The sequence below is a fragment of the Panulirus ornatus genome, chromosome 3 (assembly GCF_036320965.1).
Source record: "Panulirus ornatus isolate Po-2019 chromosome 3, ASM3632096v1, whole genome shotgun sequence".
NCBI classification, from domain to species: Eukaryota; Metazoa; Arthropoda; class Malacostraca; order Decapoda; family Palinuridae; genus Panulirus; species Panulirus ornatus.
The window spans coordinates 1833628-1848576 of record NC_092226.1 but is presented as its reverse complement, the minus strand read 5'-3'; the positions used below and the strand labels follow the sequence as shown (position 1 = coordinate 1848576).

The window sequence follows — 14949 nt, the reverse complement described above, 5'->3', positions numbered from 1 at the left end:
CGCATGTATGTATATAGGTTGGTAAGTAGATAGCAAGGTAGGTGGGTAGGTATGTAAGTAGGAAAGTACTAGGATTGGTAAGTAGGTAGGTATATAGGCAAGTAGGTAATTAGGTAGGTAGTTGGGTAGGTAAGTAGATAGGTGGGTAAGTAGGTATGCACTACCTTTGTCATTATAGTATAAACCAGTCTTGCTCTTTATTTACATCAACATTATAAAGTTGTGTTCATCCAAGTCCTCCCTGAACCTCTCGCCCTTCACTCTCGTCCCTACCCTCTATACGACTCTCCAGGAGAGGCTTTCCCTACACGACCTTCCCTGTGTGCGTTGACCACGCCCGCGGGAGGTGTTCAAACAGGCGCCTCGACACAAAGCGTGGGTCAAGGTGCCCTGAAGCACCTCCCTACCGACATAATGAACCAGCTCTGGTAACCACGAAGGATGAAAGGAAGATAAAGTTATAATGTTGGCCAGCGGGCCGCCACCTCCCAATACACGGACAATTACCTCATACAATGGAGTGAAGGCTTGGAGGACGTGAGCTGCCAGCGGAGACCGGACAGAGGCCGTGAGGCTGAGAGCTGGTCAAAGCCCGGCTGAGGAACACCCTGAATGCCTGGCTAAGGAACACCACCTGAAAGCCTGGTCGAGGAACACCTCCTGATACTTGCTGGGGAATCAAGTAATTGCTTGATCTTAGGCTGAGGCAGATTGTGTGTCAGGAAAAGAATTCATTTCACTTATCAAATGTTTGTCGGTGACGTTACTGTAAAAATAATGAATTTTCCATTATGTTCTGCTGGGAGACCGACGAATGGCACACGACAGTATGTGTGATGAACTTACCTGTCGTGTTATAACACCTTCATTGTGACACACTGTCTGCTTAGAGAGGCATCTGTACTGGCAACACTGGACCAATAAACAGTGTAGTTGTAGAGTATCTGTACTGGCAACACTGGGCAGTTACACCCGAGTGTTGCTCTCGCAGATACAGACCTTCATCAGTGTTGCCTGCAGGTTAAACCAATACCTGGTCCGTAGTGTCGGACCCGCCCATGTAGCAGACAATGGCACAAACAAACGGCGGTGCGGCCGAGGCAGCGGTACACCGGGAACCAGCGGGACCGCGGAGCGTCCAGAAGTGCTGGTCAACAGAAGCAGGTGCTGGGAGGCGTGACCTGGCTGGCACTGTTGATCGTGGAGTGTGGGGCGGCAGGTGTGGCGTGTGGGGCGGCAGGTGTGGCGTGTGGGGCGGCAGGTGTGGAGTGTGGGGCGGCAGGTGTGGGTATAGAGCCTTCCTCCAACCCTCTGGCTACTATAGTGCTGTTGGCTTCCTCCTCCTCCTCTCCCGCAACTCATCCTTCAGCTGCTGTTGTTGTTACAGCATTTTGAGCGACAGTCTGTTCCAGCAGCAGGACGGTGCTGTAACTTGTGCTGTTATCACTGCTTCTCTCACCTCGACCTTCCACCAGCATTCTCCTGCTGCTCCGCCTCCAGTCTTGCATCTACTCTCTCTGTGTAACACATTTCTCTGTTACTCTTTAGCATTGATTTACGTCATAGGACATTTTTGTAGGAGTCGTTGGTGTGCATCATGACCGCCAGCAGACCAGCCACCACCGCCTGGAGCCTCCGTCCATCCCCGCCAGGGTTGGGGGGTGGCGGGTGAGGCACCAGGTGGGCTGGCCATTGCCACTGTCTGAAGCTGGTGATCTTCCTTGATTTGCACATCTCTCTATATCTCGACATGTAATACCAATGTATTCTTTAACATCTCTCTCTCTCTCTCTCTCTCTCTCTCTCTCTCTCTCTCTCTCTCTCTCTCTCTCTCTCTCTCTCTCTCAATCCTGTGCTCCATCACTTGCACCAACATCTGTCATCTCCTGCACCTGCACGTGCTACTTCATCACGACGCCAACGGCAGGAAGAACCCCAGCTGCGACACCTTATCCGTCACGGTCCTGGGGACCTGAGCGCTGGAAGTCGTCTGTGGCATTACCTGGCGGAGTCAAGCACGAACTGCCACTAATACGGGACATTGTGCTGTAGATGAGCGAGACGGTGTAGCGCGGGGGATTATTAACGACGGCAGTGAGACGGTAGCAGGGAGGCGGACGCCGATGGAACAAGGGGATCATGATGAGGCTTTTTTCCCAGGCGGGGAGGAGAGGACATGGCCTCTGATCGACGACCATTACAATGTAAGCCGTGTGTGTGGAACTGCTTCACCAGCCGCTGATCCTGTGCGCCTGGATCTACCAGCGATGATCAACAGGTGCCACAGCTCAGGGGGCCCAGGCCACACGTGAACGTAACATCTCACTAATCACCACAAAAACGATCGACTCCTCAAGACAACCTGAACCAGGTATGGGGGGGGGGGGGGTGTTGTTGCTCTGGCCGTGTACGAAGCTGGCGAGAGTGACCAACACGACTCCTGATGCCAAGGAACAAATAAGCAATATAGTCTTCTGTACCACCATGGGTGTGCCACACCACAGCTGCCTTCATTGTCTCGGTGGGACGTTGAGGCACATAATGCCACCGTAATGCCTCGCTCTTTATGATATGGTCAACACGAAAGACACGTTGGTCGGGTCGTGTTCAGTTCGTTTTTTTCTTCCGTTGAGGACAGTATTGATGTGAGGACAGTATTGATGTGAGGACAGTATTGATGTGAGGACAGTGTTGATGTGAGGACAGTATTGATGTGAGGACAGTGTTGATGTGAGGACAGTGCTGATGTGAGGACAGTGTTGATGTGAGGACAGTATTGATGTGAGGACAGTGTTGATGTGAGGACAGTATTGATGTGAGGACAGTGTTGATGTGAGGACAGTGTTGATGTGAGGACAGTGTTGATGTGAGGACAGTGTTTATATCAGTCACACACCCGCCCTAGTCAGTGTTGCTCCATCCTATCCTGAACTAATACGCACTCCGCTCCCCAGGTCTGTCCTCCCACCCTACCCCACCCTACCCAGCCATGCGTTCTACTCCATTCTTAAAGCGGTAACTTCTTGCCAGTCAGCTGGGCTATATACTTCTCTCCTCCTCCACCAACACCATTACCAGGATCTCCATCTGAGGCATGACTGTGCGACCTTCACTCACGCTACTCTCAAGTGACTAAACCTTACCAAGAAAGTTCAGAGTTTCTTCTGAATTATCATCTGTGTAAACAGAAACAAATAACTGAAATTGATCAGGTTTCTTCTAAGTCATCATACCTCTTCAGTAAGTCGTCATACCTCATCAGTAAGTCATCATACCTCATCAGTAAGTCATCAGACCTCACTAGTAGTCACAGCCAGACACAAGATGCTCCGTGCACCAACCATTACATGGTCGACCTGAGACTTGTATGATATAGACCATTTCTGGGAGAATCATCCTCGCTTTTGATGGATGATTCCCGACTGAGAAACAAATCCCATTACAGGCGACTAAATGACTTAAATTCGCTTTGCTTAGAAAGGTTAAGAGTCGATCTCATACAAGTATTAGAAATCATTAGTCTTCGATGATCTCGATATAACAAACTACATACACATGGATAGACTCGTCTATGTTCCTCGTAGTAATGGTTACAAACTCGTGGGCAAACGTTTTACCTGAATGAGGCGACGTATCTTTTCTTCAACAGGATTGTTAACATATGGAATGTATACCAATCAGACTGGATAAAAGCAGTATCATAACTATGTTTGAAATTAGACTTGATAAATAATTCTGTTGAAGTCCTCGACTGATATCATCTTGATCGTCCTTAATTGTATGAAAGTTTACAGCTTTTTCTCTTTGAAAAACCTGTGTTTTTCTGCTCTTGCTACCCTGATCCACGGGTGTCTGATCGCTCATTCTGTTAGAAGCAGATTCATGAAGGCTCAATGGTCTGTTGCTGCTGGAATTTCTTTGTATTCCAACCCAACTGTTGTTCGTAACATGGGTTCACCGGAATCGAAGTGGCTCAGTCATTCGGAGGACCTTAACTCAGGGTAAGACATGGTCGCCGCTGACGATGTTACAAGACAGACATCCTGCTGGAGAGAACAGAGCGGCAATGTTGTACACACATGTGGACGGTACATACTTGTGGTACTGTCATAACAGAGACAACCACAACTGCAGGAAGGGGTGAAGTCTGTGTTGTGTCAGGGTGTGGCAAGGGATGTCTACCGTGGTTATGAGAATCTAAGATAGATTGTCATAGCTATGATGAGTATGTGAAGGTTGTGTTAAACTGAGACAATATGTTGGACTAGCAGACGATGATGGCATTCAGGGAATGTGTATAGTGATCACATCCAGATCGTTAGCTGCGGGGGACGGTAGATGGGCTGGAAAGGTATCACTACCTACTCTAGAATAACACAAGACACCCACCTAGCAGTGGCAGATTACCTTAACGATCTCCAGTATGACCAGAGAGCCAATGACCTATCGTAAGCCATCGTTAGTTCAACACAGCCAGTAGTCGACACAGAACCTTCAACACACAACATTAACAAAACCTCAGAGTTGAATACAGCGATCTTAGCTTCTGGCTGTGGTCGCCGGTGAGGTAGGAGAGCCGTGATAAAAGCGACGGCGTCAGGTGAGACATGAGGTGGGAGAGGCGGTGTTGGCAGCAGCTGGATGCCACCAGAGGGCGTCCTGTACGAGGAACAACCTGTGGTTATGTCATGTCTCCATCGTCTGCCTCTCATTACAGGAGTTATGGCAATCACGTGACCATCGTTCTATCTGTACATGTTTCCACGTCGGGCTGGTCAGCAGGCATGACTCAACAGAAACTTGGTATCATTGTAGCCGGTGTTGCAGAGCCAAGTGAGCAGCAATGAGGGAATCATCAACCACAACTTGTCGTGTTATTATCTCATTACGTCTGACGTTACGACCAGATGATGTTATCATTCCAGGATGAGTCTAATGCATCCAGCATCAAGAGTGGACAAATATGTCTAGTTATCCAAAACTTTGGCGAATAAGATAAATATTTTCTGTACACATTTAAAACATTTATCTGGAACATGTAATTCTGAGTTACCAGAGAAATGCCGAACAAAGCAAACAGCTCTTCTTAAATTCATTTCATTTTACCAAAAAAGATCAAAGTCAAATGTGCACAAAAACTTATAGATGGTCAGACGAGCCACACACACACACACACACACACACACACACACACACGACAAACAAATATGTTTCTGGTGAGACCAACGCGGCAGTAAGTAGTTATCTAAGCGGTCGGCGCCCTGCCTGTGGTGCGGGCCGGGCCGGGCCGGGCCGGGCTGGATCAAGGTGGAGCCTCTTCCCACAACCACCATGACACTCCACGGCTCTTCCCGCCCTCACTGCTACCTGACTGACCGTTGTCTGCCAATCTTATACCCATTATACACAGTAATGACGAGTTTTAGTGACCACTTGAGGAACAGAATATAGATGTCAAACAGTGATGGGTGAGCGCCATCAAGACCATCTCCTTCCAGGTATCATCGTTCATGTCTGTAAGACAGTAACCCTTCCAGTTGTCCAGAGTTTAGAAGGAGATGAGGCTGTACGTATGTGGTCCACATCAAACTGGCTGGACGGAGTAATGATAACAGTTAGATACACAGACAGAGTCGGATAGTTTGCATCTTGTTTACAAATCTCTCGAGAATGTGAATGAACATTTCGAACCCATCCATCCTACGTGGAAAAAGAACAAGTACCACTAGATGAACAGCTTTTAAGCCGCAGAGGCAGGAGAGATTTCCTGTGTACCCACATACGTGCACCATAAACTCTGCGCCGGCCGTTAACATCCGGTGATTTCAAGCAAAAACCTGGAGTCCCTAATGTTCACGTGAGGCAAGACAAGAGGCGATCCGAGCGCTCTCACGGATGGCAACATTCCTGCCGGGCTGCCGGGCTCCTCAGAGACAAGATTTACACTTCCGGAGACTGAGAGGGAGGGAGTGAGGGAGGAGCAACATATGGTGGTTACCAGGTGACATTAAACCTTTCTTCCTATACAGAAGAATGGGTAAAGATATGAAAACAACAACAGTACAGTTATGTAAAACAGTCCTGATTACCACACATTACTACTGTTACGCACATCTGCGCCACAACAATGCGATACCACACGTCTTAAACCGCGAAAATACTGCACCAGTTTTTGTGGGTCGAGCATGACTAATACGGACGCGTTAACCACAAGTTGGATTTCGGATTAGCGACGCTGGTGTGTTTTTGTCGTTGATTATCTTAATTGTTCCTGAAGGTCTCCTGCCCGTGACCCAGGCCAGGTCAGTTCCGCCAGGACATCGTGGGTCATTTATCACTTCAGATCTTCCATAGCGTCACAGCGTCACACCTTCTTATCCCACAGTTGCCCCTCCACACTGTAACCTTCCACACAGGTACATAACATCGTCACACCTGCACACGTCCACACCGTCACACTTCAGCATCGTCACACCTTCAGAACGTTACATCACGCCGTCACACTTCTACACCGTCACACCTACACATCGTCACACCTTCACAACGTTACATCATGCTGTCACACTTCAACATCGTCAAACGCCTCCAGATACTGAAGATTCCTCAAACCATGTTTCCTGTGGTCACGGGAGGAGGTGGGTGAGGATAGGTGCCTGGAGCCGCGTCAGGAGGAGGTGGTAGGAGTCGCAGGCAGGGTAGTTGGAGGTGGCTGGAAATGATGGGTAGTAGTGCGTAGTTATGGGTCAAGAACAGAAGTGGGAAGATGGGGAATGGGAAGCAAGAGGAAGAGGGGAAGGCGTGTGGGATGGTGAGGGAGGAGGAGGAGGAGCGACCCGCGGCATTCCGTGCAAGGTTACCCAAGGCTTGGAGGGAGCATGAACCGAGACGAGTGTGTGGCCGGGTGCGGGAGGGTGCGTGGTGTGTGTGTGTTGGGGGGGTAGGGTGCGTGGTGTGTGTGTGTGTGGGTAAGGTGCGTGTTGTGTCTGGAGGGTGCGGGAGGGTGCGTGGTGTGTGTGTGTGTGTGTGTGTGGGTAAGGTGTGTGGTGTGTCTAGAGGGTGCGTGGTGTGTGTGGGTAGGGTGCGTTGTGTGTGGAGAAGTTGCATGGTGTGTGGGGAGGGTGCGTGGTGTGTGTGGGGAGAGTGCGTGGTGTGTGGGGAGAGTGCGTGGTGTGTGTGGGGAGGGTGCGTGGTGTGTGTGGGGAGGGTGCGTGGTGTGTGTGGGGAGGGTGCATGGTGTGTGGGAGGGTGCACGGTGTGTGTTGGGAGGGTGCATGGTGTGTGGGGAGGGTGCGTGGTGTGTGGGGAGGGTGCGTGGTGTGTGGGGAGGGTGCATGGAGATGTGCGTATGTTGCAGTACTGTCACCATTCTCCTGTGCTGACACTTCATCGCACGTGACGGACAGGAGGCCCTGCGTCCCCAGGGGCGTGATGTGTTCTCTGTGGTTGACGACCCTAGCGGGAGACGTTACCAAGGCTCGTGTTATCTGTGTGGAGACCGCTGGTTGATCCCACCTGCTACGGATGATTATTTCCCCACTAAGTTTAAATGAAGTGTATGTACAGATGATAGATGAGGTAATCAAAGTAGACAGATACTTTATCTCTCCCTATCTGGTATGGGGATTGTAAGTAAGTGTCTGTTACTGTCGACTCGAAATCGTTATATGATAACGCGAGGCTCAACAAACGCCCATCTGCAAAACCTTGTCCTGAATAGTAAACAAAGGTTAGTAGCAGAAGTGCTGTACGATAACACCCTCAGGTGTCGCAGCTGCCTAACGTACGAGGCCACGCATGCCCCGTCATCAAGGTCACACGTGACCACAGACGCGGCCTCAGGACGTTCTCTGGTCCAGGAAATCCCTTACGTTATTCACGATGCCTTCATCTACTTACTCTCCCGTGGTTACCTGTACTGGAGGAGTCCTTCTGCCCAAAAAAAATCTTCTCTCTCTCTCTCTCTCTCTCTCTCTCTCTCTCTCTCTCTAAAAAGTCACTTCGGCAAGGCTGCATCAACGTCAGTATGAGGCCAGGCGACGAGACGGGCAGGGGGAAGGTATGAGTCACATGAACCAATCCTCTCAGAAATATAAACCTAAGACCTGCGGGAGGATACGCACTTCCCGTCATCTTGGTCATGACAGAAACAAAAGTTGTGGAGGACAATACTGTTTATCAGGGGATCTGTGTCTTGCATGCTGGCTTGTTGTATATCCCTAGATATGGGATTTATGTGAGATGTGAATCCCATTGGTGGGGCTCACCTCTCGTGGGAGTTGGGCCTTGTCAGGGAAAATACCTTCATAAATTTCTCGCTTTCCATCTGCTCAGTAAAAATATTCATAAGATGACACTACGTCCTCCATGTCTCGGTACACCCAAGTATATTACTTTATCTTGTTCACTGAAGATGTTAGACTCCAGTAACATACCTCTACCCTCATGGATTTAACCATTACTGATATTATGACTACTAATATGATATGCCACTAGCAATCTATCATGAGCATACCAGTATATGATTCATTAAGATATTCTTGTTACCTGCTGACTTTCCCTCACTTACCACAGTTTAAGATTATTGTAAGTCTGAGATAACCTCCCTTGATACATGTGTGACACACAAGCCAGACTCAGCCAGCGTCCACCACACCTGACGACCGCTGTCTTCCTCTCTCCTCCGTCAGGATCCCTCACATCGTCCCAGTTCCCCGTGTTCACGCTCTACGTCCAGAAGAACTGCCTGAGTGACTCTCCCCCGTGCGACCGAGCCTGGAGCTTCGAGAGGGTCATGGGCTTCAAGCTGGGGAGCTACTCCAGGAAGAACAGTCGCGTCAGCAGCCGTCAGGAGTGCGAGGTGCAGTGCCTCCTGGAGACAGACTTCCCCTGCAGGTAGGTTTCGTTGCAAGACTCTGGTTTCTTGTATCTTTCCAAAGTTCTTATTTCCTGGATGTTCAACGTACAGAACACACTGTCTATACATCAAGCAGACATCTAGTGTGTTCTTATATACATCTTTCGGTTTTGTGTTGTTCATAAGTCAAGATGGCCGGCCGTCAAACGTGACTGGAGTGTCGCATTGGCTTGTTGAGGTCTGATAACGCCTCAGGTAGGGTAAGGCGCCTCCCGTGACGAGGGTGTGCGGGATACAGAGCAGGTGTGTGTGTGTGTGGGAGAGAGAGAGAGGAGGTTGGTGGAAGGGTGGGCACGGCACCTCTTTCTCTTCTTTGGTTGCATCGTATGTGAGGGTAACATCGTCTTTCGCTGCCTGGAAAAATATTTCAATATGCATTTTGTACGTATGAAAGCCTGAGAGGCCTTCAGTTGAGGATTTAATTTATTTACACAGAAGCAACTTACGAGTACATAATGACATGGTATATGAACATCATCCATTAGAGGTCAGGAAGAACAAAAATAACAAAGAGCATCTGCTGACAATCTCCCGTTTGTCAGTGTTGACCTTGTAAACAACGCGGCGGCTTCAGAATCAACAGTTTACGTCGGTGACCGAACCAGACACCGCCACCACCACAGCAGAGTGGATGATGGGTCGGCAGCCCCGGGAGCGTCACCACCTCTGTGAGCGGGTCACGTTCCAGTGTGTCTCTCGTGCGAACACTTGAAAACATAATGAAGGTTAACCTTTAGAGAGGATCACGTGACACGAGGAAGGTGGGTATCACGTCCTCCCAGGCAAGGTTCACGAGCACCTCGTCCACATCTCCCGTGGCAGCGTCGAGTTGACAGATGGATGAGGGAGCAGGTGTAGCGGCCTTCCTCCCCGTCTGACGAGCTATCTGGGGTGGGTGACGGTGGCTGGGGACGAGCTGTCTGGGGTGGGTGACGGTGGCTGGGGACGAGCTGTCTTGTGTGGGTGACGGTGGCTGGGGACGAGCTGTCTGGGGTGGGTGACGGTGGCTGGGGACTGGCTGCTGGGGTGACATCAAGATCCCCAGCAGACTCTCTCGTGTGTGTTTTTGTTCACTTGATGTTCCATACTGAAACGTTCTTCTCATCGTGGGGTTTACATGGTATGCCTGCCCTACTGACTCACAACACGCACTCACAACGTTCACTAACGTACTCACAACATACACTGACTTACTCACAACATGTCCTGATGTACTTACAGGCAAGGAATAACAGAACAAGTGACACTTGACTCTACAGGCAGATGAATCTTTTCAATGACTTCGTTACGCATGTTTGAGGTGCGCGCTGCTCCTGCCCAACATGCCACTCATCACAACACATCAGGAGCAGTGGCGTCTGTCTCACACTGGGGCGGAGGCGTTACGCTACAACTGGTATGCAACAAAAGAACATAACATAACAACACAGAACTTAATGACCTCAAGACCATAATTACAGTTATGAATATGAGATGATATCCCAGACGACCTAATGAAAGAAGAGAATGTCGTACTTCCTGGGAATTAATTTGTGGATATGGTAGTCACAAGAACTACAATCTATTATTCATTTAAAGTTCTACGGTGGAAGGTCAGTGTTGACACCTCGCTAGCACGGCGTGTCCCAGGCAAGGGAGGCGACGCCCCTGGTGCGCCTCTCCAGTCTCGTGTCGATCAACTTTCCTTCGTTCGTTCGTCTTCTCAAGATCGTCTGATTCGAACGAGGAAAGTGTTTACTGGTCGGTCAGTCTGAACAGATCTCTCCAAACGTCTTCAGACAACAAGTGTGAAATCAAGAGTTTGAGGTGTAAGGTTCAGTGTCTTTCTCGGGGTGACCACTGGGACCTCTCAAGGGGGTGTCATCCAACAGCTGTAAGGGTCAGTGTGCGTCTAGAGGCGACATCTAACCTTTCTGGGGGTCACCACAGAGGTGTGAAGGTCAGTATATGTCTAGGGGCGTCACTGGACTCCTTGAAGCTGTGTCATCCCTAGTTGGACGCTGGTTTTGTTACTCTTGCCAACCCTGAGGCCAGTACCCCGATCCTAGTCAGGGGTCATGTCCTCCCTGGCATCTCTTGGGCCAGTACCCTGGTCCCTCAGCAGGGGCAGGTCTTTCCCTGCCAGGACTACAGCTGGCGTCTCGATCCCTTGATAAGGGTAAGATCCTTCCCTGTCACCGGGCGGTGCAGCAGGGGTGAGGGTCCTTGATTGATGACCAGCGGTAAACACCAGCAGAAGACGCTGGCAGCGGGAAGGAAAGTGTAATAAGGACACAGTGTGACGTTAGTGTGGTGTATATATATATGAGAGAGAGAGAGAGAGAGAGAGAGAGAGAGAGAGAGAGAGAGAGAGAGAGAGAGAGAGAGAGATACAGGAAGAGAGTGAAGTGTAGCGTGAAGTGTAGCGTGAAGGTGTGGGGGAGGAGCAGTGTGAGGAGGTCGGGGTTGAGAGCAGCACACTGGTGGCCACTGGAGAAGCGTTAACCTCCGTGTCGGTGAGGCGAGAAGCAGCCAACAGTCCCGGAGTGACGTCTGCTTTGTGCTGTGTTCCTCTACCATGAACCATGCACACAATGCCTCCCCCTCACTCCTCCGGGGTAGCCCCAGAGACACTACCATACTCCCATGCTCGTATATAACCCTCCCCCCCTCTGAAGCTTGGCAACCGACTCGACTAAGGGTAACTACTATACCCTCCTGGTTCCTTTCTTCCATCTGCTATATACTCTAAGTTCACCTCTGATAATCCGGTGTGACAGGCGGTAGGGATGTTACCCCGCCCATGTGGTCTCCCATATCCCAGCACAGCAACGCTCTGAGTCCGCTCACACCTGACCAACCACATCGAAACATAGGGAGATACTAAAGTGGTTGATCACCTCACCCTGCAACCACCACCTCCACAACGCTCTCATCACTCCAACAGCGGACATATCACAGACACACTAGACCTGCTCACCAGTAGGTCTTTTGATATCATTGTTGAGGGTCGTTCTTGTTCATTCTTTGAACTTCGCTTCTTCCTGGTCGGTAAACCTCAACTTTAAGCTTCTCTTCCGCCTCACAAATAGCCACAACAACAACTTCATTACAATTTATTATGAATCCTGAGGGTTGTCTGAGGTTACGACTCCGAACACTGTGGGCGCTGGTGCTGGCGTGTGTTGTCTCCTATATCCTGCAGAAGAATCCTAGACAGATTAAGGATAAGTATCCTTAAGGCTCGTCTAATGAAGGCCGTCAGTGCTCTCTAGGCCACTGGAGACTTGTAGTTCATCAGAAGGCAACAGGAGTGTCTACAGCCCCGCCAGAGGCTCCGGTACTCCCCAGATCGTAAGGGTCTCCCTACTTTGTACGCAGGCAGCAGGAACGTGCACTGCCCTGGTGGAGGACTCTGGAACTCAGAGGGACACGAGTGGCAGACACGTCGGTGGCTCACCCCAGCACAGCAATAGATGACCATTAATGTTTTTCGTCACCTCGCTCCACGTCCCCACTTTTCCCTCGTCCCACTGGACAGGTCAGGAGGCTAGTGTGGTGAGGGAGGCAATCTACGGATCCTCTAGTGATAACGGGGAGGTTAACCACACATCCCCTGGTGGTGAAGGAAGTGAATCTAGGGAGGTAATACACGGAGCTGGGGAGAATAATGTGACGTGAGGGGGAGTCACTATATATGGGCTGGTTCCTCCCCGCACCATAATTTTTCTGCAGGAAACTGTTGGTCGTGAAGATAAAGTGGAACACGAGAGAACAGAAACAAAATGACATAGCTCCAACAAGCTGAAAGAAAGACAACAATTGGAGGATTTTCCACCCCTTTACTCTCCCCAGACATACCCACTGCCACTCTCCCCAGACATGCCCCCAAGTAACTTTCCCCGGACATGCTTCCTGTTACTCTCCCCAGAAATACAATCCCCTGTTATTCTCCCTAGGCATACCCTTTCCTTCTCTCTCTCCAAACAAACCCTCCCCTGTTACTCCCCCAGACATGCCCTCCCTGTTACTCCCCCAGACATGCCCTCCCCTGTCACTCTCCCAGACATGCCCTCCCCTGTTACTCCCCCAGACAAACCCTCCCCTGTTACTCCCCCAGACATGCCCTCCCCTGTTACTCCCCGAGACATGCCCTCCCCTGTTACTCCCCCAGACATGCCCTCCCCTGTTACTCCCCCAGACATGCCCTCCCCTGTTACTCCCCCAGACATGCCCTCCCTGTTACTCCCCCAGACATGCCCTCCCCTGTTACTCTCCCAGACATGCCATCCCCTGTTACTCCACCAGACAAACCCTCCCCTGTTACTCCCCCAGACATGCCCTCCCCTGTTACTCCCCCAGACATGCCCTCCCCTGTAACTCCCCCAGACATGCCTTCCCCTGTTACTCCCCCAGACATGCCTTCCCCTGTTACTCCCCCAGACATGCCCTCCCCTGTTACTCCCCCAGACATGCCCTCCCCTGTTACTCCCCCAGACATGCCCTCCCCTGTTACTCCCCCAGACATGCCCTCCCCTGTTACTCCCCCAGACATGCCTCCCCCTGTTACTCCCCCAGACATGCCCTCCCCTGTTACTCCCCCAGACATGCCTTCCCCTGTTACTCCCCCAGACATGCCTTCCCCTGTCACTCTCCCAGACATGCCCTCCCCTGTTACTCCCCCAGACATGCCCTCCCCTGTTACTCCCCCAGACATGCCCTCCCCTGTTACTCCCCCAGACATGCCCTCCCCTGTTACTCCCCCAGACATGCCTTCCCTGTTACTCCCCCAGACATGCCCTCCCCTGTTACTCCCCCAGACATGCCCTCCCCTGTTACTCCCCCAGACATGCCTTCCCCTGTTACTCCCCCAGACATGCCTTCCCCTGTTACTCCCCCAGACATGCCCTCCCCTGTTACTCCTCCAGACATGCCTTCCCCTGTTACTCCCCCAGACATGCCGTCCCCTGTTACTCCCCCAGACATGCCCTCCCCTGTTACTCCCCCAGACATGCCCTCCCCTGTTACTCCCCCAGACATGCCTTCCCCTGTTACTCCCCCAGACATGCCTTCCCCTGTTACTCCCCCAGACATGCCCTCCCCTGTTACTCCCCCAGACATGCCCTCCCCTGTTACTCCCCCAGACATGCCTTCCCCTGTTACTCCCCCAGACATGCCCTCCCCTGTTACTCCCCCAGACATGCCTTCCCCTGTTACTCCCCCAGACATGCCTTCCCCTGTTACTCCCCCAGACATGCCCTCCCCTGTTACTCCCCCAGACATGCCCTCCCCTGTTACTCCCCCAGACATGCCTTCCCCTGTTACTCCCCCAGACATGCCTTCCCCTGTTACTCCCCCAGACATGCCCTCCCCTGTTACTCCCCCAGACATGCCCTCCCCTGTTACTCGTTCAGTGTCTGTCATCGGTGGGTTTCGTGAGGTGGTTGCAGGCGGCACTCACCAGGAGGGTAAGTTATCATGGATGATTGTACGCTCCATGATAGCGGAGGACCTGTATAATGGTGTGAACTGACGCTACGATTGATGTGTTTCTGGTTCCTGGTTCTGACACCATCAAGTTGTAATGTTATAATATGTCTGAAGAATATACACAACCTTCAAATTATTAAATGTTATAGTATGCTAATGATGTATCAGGGTAATAACACATTAGTTTTTAATGTAGTTAATTTCATATAAATGATAGTGTTATCAACACGAAAAGAAATTCATTTAAGACGTAGGTCACCCCGGTATTATGTAGGTAGTGCTTGATGTACTACAGCAGATGTACTATAGTAGATGTAGGTCACCCTCGGTAGTAGGCACGAAGCACTGGGTGTACTACAGCAGATGTACTACAATACATGTACTACATCGCGGCGTGTTGGACGGCGGTGTGGGACGGGGGTGTAGGACGGGGGTGTAGGACGGGGGTGTGGGACGGGGGTGTAGGACGGGGGTGTAGGACGGGGGTGTGGGACGGTGGTGTGGGACGGTGGTGTGGGTTGAGGTGTGGTGGACGAGAGTGGGCGGTCCGTCTCGAGCCAGCGAGG

The 14949-nt window shown here is 51.0% G+C and overlaps 1 protein-coding gene across 1 annotated transcript in view; it reads left to right on the top strand.

Annotated features, from left to right (window-relative positions):
- Positions 1–14949, top strand: part of LOC139763940 (uncharacterized) — a 53488-nt gene that overhangs the window by 22195 nt on the left and 16344 nt on the right. The window contains exon 4 of the mRNA XM_071690419.1: positions 8688–8892. Within this exon, the coding sequence (XP_071546520.1) occupies positions 8688–8892 (205 nt within the window). The remainder of the gene's footprint in view (positions 1–8687; positions 8893–14949) is intronic.